The sequence below is a fragment of the Pyrgilauda ruficollis genome, unplaced genomic scaffold (assembly GCF_017590135.1).
Source record: "Pyrgilauda ruficollis isolate IOZ18807 unplaced genomic scaffold, ASM1759013v1 scaffold44, whole genome shotgun sequence".
NCBI lineage: Eukaryota > Metazoa > Chordata > Aves > Passeriformes > Passeridae > Pyrgilauda > Pyrgilauda ruficollis.
Window position 1 is genome coordinate 4,417,983 of NW_024525934.1, and position 14,905 is coordinate 4,432,887.

General features: G+C 36.2%; 1 protein-coding gene across 5 annotated transcripts in view; it reads right to left on the reverse strand.

Annotated features, from left to right (window-relative positions):
* Positions 1 to 14,905, reverse strand: part of FGF14 (fibroblast growth factor 14) — a 381,047-nt gene that overhangs the window by 74,049 nt on the left and 292,093 nt on the right. For all 5 annotated transcript variants that reach the window (XM_041478310.1, XM_041478309.1, XM_041478311.1 and 2 more), the window contains one exon: positions 10,416 to 10,519. In XM_041478310.1, coding sequence (XP_041334244.1) covers positions 10,416 to 10,519 — 104 coding nt within the window. The remainder of the gene's footprint in view (positions 1 to 10,415; positions 10,520 to 14,905) is intronic.

The window sequence follows — 14,905 nt, forward strand, 5'->3', positions numbered from 1 at the left end:
TAAAATTCACCAGCTGTTAGGCAATTCTGCAATACGTAAACAATTCCATGGTGAATTAGGCAATCACATCTCTTTTGTGGAAAACTTTGGGTCTTTAGCTCTGTACATCTGTGGAGTCACAAAGTACTGGTATTTCATTTTCATGTTGAAACATTGTTTTCAGTTTTGCAGACACAATCACACTAAAGATTAAGTAATACCATGTAAATGTCTGGTAATGCTAAAAAATCATATAAGTCTGTTAATAAGCCAAAGCCTTCCATAACATGACGTGCTATTGGAAAAAAAAAAAAAAAAAAAAAAAAACATGGGTGCACATAAGGATTTAAGCCTTCAGGTTTTGGTTTCACTTACTCAAAGTACAAGGTTTTCCTAAAAATCCTGTCAATTAAGTCCAGGTATTCATGGTTTTCCAGGTAGTGGCATCATGTCAACTTTTTATTAAAAAATGTTTAGTGACAACTATATCAGGAGAAGAGAATGTAGAGATGAGTCACATCTGAATTCAAACACAATGGGGTGACTTGTCTACTCACCCCTACTCCAACATTTTTTGCTGCAGTAAAATTCAGGTTTTACTGCTGATTTTTCTTCAGATTTATGATTCCTTGTGAGACACCCTCAGGGAGAGAAAATATGTCCCCAAGGTTGTATTTGTAGTCTGCTAAAAACAAAGAACCCTTGTCAAATAAATAGGAATCAGTCAAGAGAGCTTCTCATCTGACAGTGAATAGAATATGCTGAATAAGCACTGCACAACAACTCACCAGTTTAAACCTTCCAAGAGGGATTTCTGTTATGCCAACCCTGATACCTATGAGATCAGCAACTGTAATTAGCATCAGAACTAGGCCAACACTTGGTACTCCGACAAACTTCAGATCCCTTCAATATTCAGGCAGTATTTTAGAAATTTAAAATTGGAATTTTGAATTATACTAAGCTGTGGGCAGAAAAGGTTCCACTGTTGCTAGGAGCTATTCTGATGCTGTGTCACAAGTAGTGCCTGGTCAAGCTACAAGACAAATGAACCTCAAACTTTCCTTTGGGATGTCTCTTTCCACCTGCAACTGCCTCTGACTGAATGGTGTCCCAAATGAGGGAAAGAGGAGAAGGCAGGAAAGAGTCACACCCTATTCAACTCCCGGCCCTGTATGGGAACGAAGATCTATGATATTTGTCTAAATGAGCATAATGAGCATATAAAATCATGTGCTATCCATGGGAATACATCAAGGAATACTGTTAGGGAAAGCTGCCAGCAGGTAAAGAGGAAGATTGAGGAATTTGACAAACCAAGAGGGAAATCTAGACTCAGTGTTAGCTAACTATGTACAAGTTGCTGGATGCTTGCTTTCCTAGTCAGTTTTATATAGACACAAATATCAGCGTTAACACACTTATTTACATTGTAAATTAACTGTAATCGACGAATAGTTTGTTACAAATTTACTAAAAGGGAAACAAAATGTTGTCCACAGTTCTCCAGATTTCTGAAGTTCAGTTCCCCAGGAAGGCTTCAGGGATAATCTCAGCCTTTTCTGTGGACATATTCGCCCACAGACTGTCATAGGTCTGCAAAGCTGTGCACAAGGCCTTGTCCCTGGCCACAGAAAATCCCATGGGAAAAGGTGGTGGGAGCAGCCCTGTCCCCTGCAGCATGTAGACATAAGAGAGGGGACTGTGAACACCCTGGGGCAGGTCCCAGATTAACAAACTCTGCCAACATGTGGGAGGCCAAGGTAGGGGGTCATTAGTCAGGACATGCAGAATCAGCATTTCTGTGGGCCTGCCCAGATGGCCAGGCTTGCATACAGGATCCAGCCCATGGCTAAAGCTGCCTTAGAAACAGAAATATCCCAATTTTTTTTTTTTTCACAAGGCATATGGGAAGATTACAGGGGATATAAATTTATCACTGACCATCATTCATTAGGTTTAGCTACACATTTGCCTGTTAAAATGAAAAAATGAATACGCTACAACAATAAAATAAATGTGTACAATGGCAATGTGAAAGAAGACACTTAAAAAATCAAGAATAGGAAACCTGTTACAAAAATGTAATGGATATTGTGTATAAATCAGTCATCTAATGCATCTATTGCTTTTGTCAACATCTGATAGTTACATAACTCTATCTCTTATACAAAGCCCTGTTGTATAGAGTTGCACACTACAATAGCATTTTTAATATATCATCCTTCTTTTGAAGTCTAATCATAGGGACCACACATGATACAGAATTATTTTGTAAAGATATGGTAATTTAATACACATATACTTGAGCCCACACCATCCCATTATAGGATATGAGGGGTACCTTAGAAAGTTCTCTGAAATTATAGGATGCTTGAATAATTTTCTATAATTACCTAGGTAAATACAATTCTTATCTTTTGTCTTGATATTATCAGATATAAAATGAATATTCTTATAAAGGTATTTAAATTTTTTAGAGAAAATTTTAAAAAATTACAAAATATGCATTTCATTATTTTATTTCTGTAAGGTAATTTGGATTTTTTTCTCACATAATAAAAGCAAATTTTTGCTTCAGCATCTGACTGAAGCAATTATTCAGACAAATATTTTTTTGAAAATAGACTAAATATCTAAAAGCTCTCAGTTAATTTCTGTTCGTCTATATTTCTATCTAGACACGTACTCTTGGAAATAGCCCTGAATAACAGAAGATGCATTAACTATGCAGTTACAGAAGTGATAGCACCATGTGTCTAAGCGTTCTACTCCACAGGATGTTGGGGCTTTTTCTTACCTATACCTCTTGATGATGCAATAGGAAGTCTTCTATACCCTGTAAGAACCCCACTTATTATGAAATGGATTTCAACTTACCATAAAATCCTCCAAAAATTGTCTTCAATATTTTCAATATTCATTTACCATTAATGGAAAGAAGTAGTAGGAGTTTGTTTTGGAAACGTGTTTTTGATAATTGTCTAAAATTTGAGAGATTCCAGGTCCTTGGTAGCCTCCTGCTTTTATTTGGATCCAATGAATGAGTAAGATTAAACAGTAATGAATGGAAAATTTGAAATTTCGCATGTGATTTTTTTTGCTTGGCAAGTGACAATTAGAAGGGAAGTAAGTGAACAGAAGGTAAGAGTGGTATTCAATAGAGTGAGATACATTCAACATTTAGGATTATTGACAACCCAAATTTCTAAGAGCAACAAATCAGAGAATAAAGAAACATCCAGAATAGTGTAGTTGTATTTATGCAACAAAACAAACATTGGCCAAAAATACAGGGATGTTACCATGAGAGACAGAATTGCCAGAAGCAGAAATTTGACAGACTTGATTAAGCTGCTGGTCCATCAAGCCTGGCTCAGCCTCCAGCTGCAACCATTGCACAACAGCTCAGAGACAAATCCCCTTCAGAGCAACTGCACTATGTGATGCTGTACATTGGGGAAAGCATTCCTCTCCGTCCCTGTGCCAGTCATCCTCCTTCCTGAAGCATGAGATTAGATTACCTCATTTTAGCATACCTACCTACAGTTACTATTCCTTGTCATACAATTATTGAAAAATATCCAGCTGCAGCTGCAGACTCTGTGATCTTCCATACTTTGCCAGCTTTGGTGGTGCAACTTTTATTCTTGGGGCATTTATACACATTCCAGGGGGAAAGAACACATATAGTAAGAGATTTTTTTGCATGGGGATATGAGAAGTATACATGAGAAAGGAAAATTAATAATTTAAGCAAATATGAAACTGTTTTTACAGATAAAAATTCAACCAGATCCTGGATACTGTAGACATTAATGAAACAATCAGGACATACATATTTGGTTTAAGTGGCAAGAAACAGTGCTGCAAGTTTTGAGTCAAGTTCTGTTATTACCCCCAGTAAAATATTTAAATTCCAGGAAGAAACTGTGGCCATTAAGAAGCTACACTAAAATGCTGTATCCTTATATAATTCAAAGTAGCATTTTTCATTAAACAATATGGTTTATGAACAGTAGTTCAAATAGTAGCCATTTGTGAGTGTGAAAAACTCAGAAAGGTCATAATGTAAGCACGAGACTTGAACAATAGTGATATCATCCTAAACATTTCTACCAGGATGATATCATTATAAGGTTTTCTGCAATACTGTTCTGCTCCACTGTGCTATTTATCCACTTTCTTATATCCCTTCTTATCACAGTCTCTTCATGTCAGCCTCCTTCCATTCATCTCTTCCCTTCTCACTTCTCTCCTGCCTTATCAAACTCTCATGTGTCTCCACATGCCTCCTTTTTTATCTTATCTTGTGTGTGAAAGCACTGGCTTCAGCACATTCAATCAAAAATGTGCTGAAAACCTAACCCACTGAAAAAAGTCATGGACTTAGTATGTATTTTGTACCCCTTTTCTACTACATGCTCTAGCAGGGACATTTGACACTTTAGTACAATATAGCAGGGCTATGCTATCAGTTGTTACTTAAGAGCTACCATAGAATAAATACATGCATTAGCAATTTTCTGTATTTATTTTTGGAAGGCAACCTGAGAGACAAATTATCTACCTCCAAAAACAGATATAAATAAGCATAAATCATGCAGATGTTTTCCTCCTCCCTGTCAGTGTATTTCAACTGCTGGAACATGCTGAACTTGTTTACCTTTTGAGAAATGCAGCCCAGTTTACAGAGGAACACAGCCCTGAAACATGCTGCATCCCTCTCAAAAAAACATTTTGCAATATGAAGCAAATATAAGTCACTTTCTAACTGATCCCAGATTGAAAAAAAAACAACCTGGAAATGCAAAAAAAATGGTATACATATGTAAGGAAGCACTTCAGTGGTAAGGCCTTGAAATAAGGGATCTTGCATATGGTCTGTGCCTTTACACTCTTAAAAATATCACATACTCAGTTTTCAAAAGTCGTTACCAGGAACTGTGGTTTTCAAATAATTAAAAATACCCATTTTCCTCTCTCCAAAGTGAGCCAGAATACTTCCAAGATACAGATAATGGCAAATGAAATAAGGTCCTATCCTTTTTTTAGTAAAGTCTATGCCAAAAGACAAATGTGTGGGAGCAGATTGAGACCCTAAAGCATAAGTCTGACATAAGAAAGAAAATAATGTTTTCTATTGATCACAATATTATGAGACACTCCACTCTGATGTGCTTACATTTACAAAACTACAGATACCTCAAGAGCAATGAGATTTACCCTTTCTGATATTTAGTATACTTTTGACCACTAGAAACAAAAGTTTACATCTTATCACAGAGCAAGCTTTATTTGTTACTTTTTCTCTAAACAGATATATTCCTGACTATATCTACAATACTTTGCAAGGTGGAGAATGACCAAACCATAGGTCAGCTACTGTTGTAACAATGTTGTCCTGATGTCACCATTAACCCCTTTTTGATTATTCTCGTAAAAAAATTTAAATTTTAAAACATCACATTTCCTCTTTGGTTTTATCTAGTTTAAACTCCCTTCTGCTCTGTTTATTATAAGGTTTTATGCACCTTTGAACCTTCAAAGTACTGCACATGCTAAGCTTTGCTATTCCAAAGCACAAAGTGAGGCTCTATGAAAAGCTAGACAAAATTTATTTTTCATTTGACTTTGATTTGAATATTAGAAATACAGACTACTTCAGTTCTCACTCTTTTCCAGGCTTCACTGAAGGTGCTCCTATGTTCTTCCTTGAGGCTGAATTTTGTTCTCCTCAGAGAGGTCAATTATGTGGGCTTAAAGAAGTGGCAGAAATAACAGCATTGGGAAGCTGCTGAAATGTCAGGAGAAATCCTCAAAGGCTTTTTTTTTCAGGTGAGAGTTGCCGGAGCAGTAGAACAAATACACTGCTCAGCAACAGATATTGATGTTCTCTCTCTTTCGTGAAGGCTGTGACACAGACTGATATCTTACTGCTACAGAAACGCTGCCCCAGCCAACACCCTTCCAACACCCTCAACACTGTGTACTGTGGCAGATCAAAAAAACAAGGTTATTCTGTTAAGGGAGTTGTGCGATATTCCTAATTCTGAAATATTTTACAAAACCTCCCAGAAATGCAGCCACATCTCTCCAGTACTTTCTACATCCTTCCACTGAGGTTCCCACTACCCCATACCCAGAAAAGGACCTCTGGAGCCACAGTGAACAATGGTGGAAGAGGGGACCAAGGAGGTCAGACCTGGCCTTGCAGGCTCTTTTAAAGATCAGTCATCTTTTAAAACATCAGTCTTACTAAGAGACCATGCAGTGAATTCCTATGACTTTGGTACCTGCTGCTGGACAATATCACAGGTATACTCTTTTCTCTCTGGTTTAGTTCACATCTCTGGCCTCAGAAAATTTGCAGAAGTTATTATGAAAGAGGAAACACAAAGAAGAAAACACAAGCAGGTTAAGATGTTCTGGACAGGATATTTCCTTGTCTACATTTTGGATTTCCCTTTTTCTTTTACTCTGATACCCACCAAAGACAGGTAGTACAGTGACAAACTGCTCCTATGATGAAAAAGGGAACCAGTAGCCTTTCCAAACACTTCAGATATATCAAATAATTCTGGAGAAAAATCCACTGATGTAAACCCAGAAGACTCTCATATCCTTATCACAGGAAAATAGGAATCATAAAATGGACTAACATATTATAAGTTTTACCTCTGAATTAATCCTGCTAAGATAGCAGGAAATCCTAGAAGCAGAACAAAACCTGCAGCCCTCTGGAAGGTGAACTAATGAACCACTTGCAAAGGGAGTTGATCAAAATTAACATCAAACCCAAAGAAAGCTTCTGCCAAGTACTGCACTGCCATCTTCCTGCTGCAGGGAATACCTGTTCCCCATGGAGAATCCCTGCAGCTGTGCTCCCTTTCCCAGTGCATGGAGCCAGTTTCATTGCTTTTGATTTTGACATGACAAAATCTGAAAATGAAACCTCATCTTGCTCGCCCTTTCAAAAGGAAGAAAGAAATAAGGCACAATTTTTGACTTTGACATATGAAGTCCATAACTATAATTTCAAATTCTTGCTAGTAACTGAGATGGCTCTTTGTGGAAAAATCCAGATTCTCCAACTAGCTTTCACAGTTATTTAGTCGGTCATAAATATTAAATTATTCACTGTTCATTAAGCCATCTAAAATTAATTTCAACTCACTTTAATACTTGTCATTGCTCACTAACATACATATAGAACTGGAAAGCTATCAGTAGGTAAATGTATCGTATTTATGATACATATCTACATACAGATATAAGTAGATGTAAACATACACACGCTGAGAAATAAAGTTGGACACAGCAACCCAAATCTTCAAAACAGGTGAGTTTAATGGATAGTCTTTAAGCGAGCTAACCCTTAAAAGAACAAGGAAAAACACAACATGAAAAGGCTCTTGTTCTCATATTTCATATGATAGAAAATAATTAATTATGGTATTGCAATAATTACTTTAAATGCATAGAAAAAATCAGGTTATGATTTTGGAAAAGAATTGGAAAATTTTTCTCAGGAAGTTTGCAAAACCCTATCAAACTCCAAAGATTCTTCTCCTTTATTTGACAAGACTTTGATAATGTATGTTAGAGACCCTGGCTCAATCAATTCTCAAAGGACAGAATACAAATCTCAAGTGCTTCAGCAGGCAAAATAGGTATGAAAAGCTCTTGAGACTGATCTTCCTACACAATTTGCTGTCCTCCTGTTTCTGTTCCAAGCAATACTGACATAGCACTTTTCTATGAAGTTTCTGCATATTTTTCTAGTTCTAATTCTGAGAAATAGTTGAAAAAGATCTTAAATATGGCAGAATAAAGTGGAAAAAAAAAAGTTTGACTCCCAAACTGATGCAAACAACCATTAAAAAGAGGACTTAAAAAAAGGCAAGAAACAATATAAATTTTCACTTGACAATCTGTTTGTAAAACTAGTCTGTCACTGTACCTTCATTTTCTTCTGAAAATGAAGAAAAGCACACGCAGCAGCTTCACACATAATACCTTTCCTGTCAGTGCTGTTGCTTAATTAGCTTATGTGACGTGAACCTTATGATAAAAATAATTGAGTTGGGGTTTTCAGTCTCTGAAGAGAGGCATCAACATGTAGGGTATTCTCACAAGATACAGCCTTTATATACTGTGAATATTAATGTGATGGGAAGAAGGGACACCAAGCTATTGTGCAGAGGAGGGCTATACAGAACTTCTGTCTCAACTTAGACTAAAAATGCTACTTAGTCTACAGGGCATGCTTACTTTTTTTTTAAATCTTTATAAGAAATTGGTAATAAATATAAATATATGTACATTTTAACTAGCATTCCCATTATGCAGCAGTTTTTTTCAGTGATGTCAGTTGGAATATGAAACTTAGAAAAGTTTCTTCTCCTATTCTTACCTAAACAGCCAAGGGAAAAACATCTGACGTGTAATACATAACTTCTGCATTTAGGTGCAACAGATACACAGATGTGAAAAAGAGTCAAAAAGTCCACCAAGACAGCAATAGAAAGTGATTGGTTAAAAAAAAATTCTACAAATGGTGATATATAAATCTGCATACACTATTTCTTCATCTTGATCCTCAGGAGAGGACAGACTTCTCTCTGATCCTTTGCCATTTTATATTCAAATGCATTATTCTTTAAGGTGAAAGCAGGCAATTACTGAGGAAAAAATGTATTACCAGTATTGTCAATACATTAATATCAAACAAACAAACCTGTATTACAGCACTGATGTTTTGAAACCAATACCTCTAAATTTTTGATCAAATGTTTTTTTTTTCCTTCTTGAAAAAAGTGTAAGTTGAAAATCATTTCGTAGACATAACAAAGTCTTCTGCTGTGTTTTATAATGTGTCAATTTGTAATTTAATGGGCCACTCATCTTTCATTCTCTGCACAAGGAAGAGTAAGCAGCACATTATAAAAACACTCACTTCTTGCCTCACTTAACTTCATTTAACTTCAATAATTTCCAGAACAATACATAAAAACAGTGCCTACCGCAATTTGTACACGTGTGGTCCCCCTGCAAAATTAACCATCATGAAACAGCACATCTCCTGAAATTTGTATTTCTTTCTGGAGGACTGAGAATGCACTTCAGGAACAGTGCTGGGCAGGAATGTACTCTTCATTGTGCCAACACATTAAAAAAAAATGCCCTTCATGCCATGATCCAGAAATTACCTCCCTCCACAAAACAATGGAACTGGAAAGTCAGTAATTCCTTTTCTCTAATAGCACTAAGTATTTTCTTCAAATTTTCTTTCTTCTGATAGCAAATATTACATGTTTTCCTGTGATAGAATTTTTATTTTGAACAGATGTAAATAAAATGTAGACAATACTGCTGGAGTTTCCAGCAGGCATTTTATGAGGAGGAATTTTCTCTTTGTCTTGACATTGGCATTCAAGATTAGTTCCATTTTTTCTTCCTAATTAGCTTTTGCAAGACAATTGTGTGTTTGAAACAAACAGAATACTTTCCCTCAGGGCATCAGAAGCTTAATCTTTCCAATTTCCTTTCAACGGACATTGAAAACAAAGCAATGTATTGTAACTCAGTTGGGAATTAAGAACTATGTGACACAAAAAATGGAAAAAGCACTATGTAAATAAATTTAACATAGATGTCAATAAAAATATAGTAAGGAAAAATCCTTTAAGCCACCTTGTTAATATCTGACAGAACTGCCTGTTCACATGAAAGGCTCTTTGCCTTTCAAAGGAAGTTAAGACCCTAAACTTAACCAAAACTGAGGAATTTTATATTCACAGCACACTGAGTGATTGGCATCAAATCATTTGAAATATCATAAACAATCTGAGGTTTTTCCAGTCACTTTATCCAGCAGTCTTCTTTGTGACTCAAAAGACGTTTTAAAACTTTGATCATTCTACAGAAGTAACAGTCCCTCCTTATACCTGGTATAAAAAAAAATCAGTAACACTAAGCATACAGTTACAAGATTACCATGGTAAACCATAAGGCTGTTAATGACCTTTTAGATGGAAGTTGCACTCATAAATCTTATCAATAAAAATAATGGTTGGAGCAGTTTTCAGATTCTGATCAACAAGTCACGAAGAAAATTCCAGGTCCTTATTTAAAATTTTTGAAGAGTTGAATTGAAAATTACAATCTTTGGGGCATATGGCACTCTAGCATGACAGCCTGTCAGGAAAAGAGCCCTGTGGTGTGTTTTTTTAGGATTGCTCACATTCAGACTTTCACATGTAGTACACAGTAATTTCTACTGTGTCCCATTTACAGATAATGCTACACACAAGCATGGTGTGTGCAACATAGACAGACATTACAGAACTTCTTAAAAGTGGACAGGAGTCTCATTCCTGTGTAGATTTCAACTTCAGCTGTGCCTCCTAACCAGCGTCCAGCAAGGTACTTACTGATGTGTAGAGGAAACCTTCTCCATTTAGGGCTATATACAACCCAGTCTTTACACCCTGGATAGCGACAACTCGAAGTCCCACTGGTATAAGGTTGAATAAAGCTGTGAAGAAAACACACGACCAGATATAAATATGCTACAGTTAATACAATAGTCTAATAAACATCATTAACAGAAAAGAAAGAAAAAAAAGTTTAATGCCATTTTAAACTGCATATTTTTTAATGCTTTTAAAATTAGACTAACTCAGAAAATCTTGCTTCTTTGATTCTGGGAAGTAGCTCTTTATTTTTCTGGGCATTTTTATGGTTTTCAGCTAAAAGGTGCCCTCATCAAAGACTGATGTCAAGGGATCTGTGATTTCAATTTGTTTTTTTCTTTTTTGAATGATATATTTGATACAAGCAGTATCAAATGGTGTCAGGTAATGACAGAGGCTTATTATAGTTCATAAAAGCACTGAAATATATGCTTGATTCTAAATGGGCATAAATGTTATTGAACAGAATACAGAACTTGGGGTAATAATTAGAAAATAATCAGAAAACCACGTAATAACAAACACCCTAGAAATACTATATACCTCTGTAGTAATCCAAACAGCCACAACTTTGATTACTGTGTGAAAAAAGACCAGTGTGAAGAGTGGGAGCTTACCAGCCTCACCACAGAAAAATACAAGTTGTATAAGTAGGTGGCATGAACCAATTCTTCTAAAATTAATGCCAGCACACACCTATATTACATTTACTGACCCATGCTAAAAAATTAGATGCAAATCACACATCAGTTTTGGAAGAAAAGACCTGGATGAGACAAAGTTTATGCTAAATGTTTTTCCACTGTGGATAAGCTAAGGACTCCCAAGTCCTTGGATGAAAACCAAAGGCACAACCTGTGTATCCAACATATGCAGTGGGGACTATGTTTCTACCAAGTCAGGTGTCAGGAACACAGTAACATCTACAGTGAGTTCCTCAAAATTTAAGGACATCCATAGGTGTGACCAAAAAGTGTACTGGATGAGGCTATCTGTAATCAGGATGCCAGAGCGAAAGCCCAAACCAGGAGAAAAAGAATCATGTAATTGCAGTGGATAAATACATTTCTCAAGGTGTGAAAATTCCTGTTTGGTCAAATAAAAAAAAATCCATCCAGTTTTTTTATGATGAATATGATCAAGTCTTTAGAACTGAGAAAAAAAAAATAGGTAGACTACTAGAAATATAGGCATGTATAAAAAAAAAAAAAAAAAGAGAAACCTTTCCTTTGGCATTGTCATGCAGAAAAATAATGTGGAACATCAGATAATTTTAGGAATACACAAAGCCAATATAGAGCTAGGAATTGTAGTAGAGTTCTTCCTGGAGCGGTAGAAAGAAAAATATATTGAAAAGAGCTCTAGAAGAACATAGAATTAGCACAAATAAAATTTAATTTCTGTAATTTCCAAAATTCTCCATTATGCTAGGATATTACAGTGCTGTTTACTAAAAAAAAAAAAAATTGGTATAGATAAGGTTCCGTCTCTACTAAATGTAAAACAGTGAAATATGGCATTCACAGAAAAGATATCCTAAGAGTATATAGGCTAAGGACTGCATGGCTTGAGGGCTTTTAGTTCAATGTACTTTGGAAGTCAAAATTTAGTTATAAACTCCTCATTGTCCATTCATTTCATTATCCTCAAATGAAACAATGTCAAAACCAGCAAAATCACTGTTGTGGGTTGTGGAGGTGGAGCCTGTCACAGCAAAACAAAGTATCAGATGGCAACTGAGTTTGGATTCTTTCCCTACAAAAAAAAATTGCAGGAGCAAACCATGCTAAAGGGACTGAGGAAACAATTGAAGGGACACAAGGAAGGAAAAACAAACAATATTTATATAAAGAAAAGAGGTGAACACAAAGGACAAGTCAGCCATGAGAAGTAAGTCAGCTAATGAAAAATAACTCATAGTCATAGCGGTCCAGTCAAAAATTCAAAAATGTAGATATTATTTACCATATTACCAATAAAAATAAAGCACCAAAGCTATGGAAACAAAAAAAAAAAAAAAAAAAAAAAAAAAAAAAAAAAAAAAAAAAAAAACGCACAAAAAACCCCCCCAACCACCACTGAACAAGAATTACAGGCCTGTAACACAGCAGTGTTTTGTGCAGCTTACAAAGTTAATGAAGTGGCTTATAGTTGCTGGTGAATTCAGAAAGCACTATGGAAGGCATGTAATGCATCTTTTACTGCCACCAAATTTTAATTGGTGATTTTCAGAGATCATGTAATTAGTCCAAACCCTTAAAATTTTAGAGTATGACCTGAAATGATGCAATTCTGCACAGTCAGAATATTCAATAAGCTTCACAGAATCCTCCAGACTTGAGGAAAACTAGGGAGACCAGTCTACATTCAGCTATTGATTGACAAATGTTCAGCAATGTGTTTCATACTGGGGACAGCAAAACATGCACCAATAAGGCACAGCATGTGGTTTTAATGCACTTTGAAGCAGGCCAAAAGAAATTCGATTTTCTCCAGAACCTGACTGGGCAGTACGCTTCACTGAGCAAGATTTTGCATTCAATTACACATTTCAAACATTCCTAGGATTCACCTTTGGCATACCTCACTCTAGTAGAAACCTGCTCTGAGAAAAACAGCCTTCTAGAGTCGGCTGGCATTCCAGTTCTGCACAGCCAAACATATGTTCTTATCTGAGGGGGTTGCTAAAATGAGCCATGTCCCCTGATTCCTTCTCTCTTTATGAAAATGATCTGAAACCAAAACCTGGGGAGTGAGGTCCCTGAACATCTTTATGTGCTTAAAGCCAGTCCAGTGAGTCCACTGATGAGGTGGGCTCAGGGGCACCCCCAACAGCCCAGGAAATACAGCGGTGTGTGGTGCTCAGTGTTCCCATGCTGCACGCTTAAGTAGAAAGCCTGGCAATTCCAAATGTAAGCAAGGGAACATCAGGGAAGACAAGGAAACTGACTGGCAAAAATGGTGCAAGTAAAACCTTTTCTCCTTGTCAGTGCTAAGAGTGCACACTCCCTTAGCTTTGCTTGGTATTCTATCTAAAACACAACTATAAAGCATTTGGGTTCTCTGCCTTTTCCTAAGCCTGCAAGCCTACTCCTGCAACAAAAAGGTCAGAAAATAAGGGTGGGACAGTTAGCAGGAACAAGTGGCATGAGAAAGGGTTATTTGTTTAGGTTTCATGGAGGAGACTTGCAGGAACTCCAAATCTGAGTTGGGTTCTAATCCTCAAAAAGTTTTAGCAAAAGTTTGAGTCCACTTTTTTATGAGCAATCACTCCTTTCTTGAGCAAAACACAAAACCGCCGTATAACTTTTTCTTTCTTTTATGTTATAACAACACAGTCCATTAACTTGAAATCTGAAATGCCTGAAATCAGATATTTCCATGTACTTGTGGAAGTCTATTTAAGTACAACTGGCTTGTAGCTGCAAGAAAATTGCTATTACAGATCACTGTTTTTCTGAAGAATCTTGCTACACACTGACTGCTCTAAGAGTTCTGAACTTGCAGCCTCTTCTGCACGCACACTGCCCTTGTGGCAGTTAACAAAACTTTCCACAGTACCAAATCTCCAATCAGATCAAGGCAACTACTTCTTCAATTTATTTTCATCTGCAGGCCCACAGGCAAAAATGTCAACTCCATCAAAACATCTTTTAGACTGGCAATGACTGCGAGGGGTTCGGTGTTTAGAGATTTGTCCGTCCATTTCTTATGGAGCAAACCAATTCTTGCTGCCTGATCTTAGAGAAGATATAATTTAAACTTTTTTTTGGGGTATGACTGAACATTTACCTGTCAGACTAAGATTATCCCAGTGGGAGAAACAGGCTTACCTAACTCCCAGAGGAGGTGTAAATAGATGAGTAAATGCCTGTATAATTCTTTGAAGACAAACTTCAGTAAAAACCAGTGCAAGCATCAGGCTGCAGATATTTCAGTGCAGTAATCCAAAATTAACATTCATTAATCCAAATTTAACAGCACTGCAGGTGTTTTTTTCCTAATCTTTATGTGCTTTATTTCTATCTAATTATCTCCTTTAACTTACAAGGGTGCTGTAAAGGTTATTTTATGAGTACCTTCAAACCAAAATATGATAGTGGTAGGTATTTTATAAAGACTTTAAAAAGATAATACTTCCACATTCAATTTGGAAAATATAAATAGAAGTATGCATTAAAATATGAAAAAAAAAGGAATGTTAAATGGTTGCAGGACTTCTTGAAGAGCAACTCTACCAGGTACCAAGCACCACAAAGGAAGTAAAGCATGTTGCAGCATAATAAAAGATGTGCACTGCACAACCAATAAAATTTTCTTGGATAATGTTCACTTTTTCATTTATCAGTTTATGAAATAAGACTACCAATAGGTAATGCTCTTTTAATCACAGAATATTATAAACATGTTATAAACACAACTGTAATTTCATAAGGGCTGTAAATTGC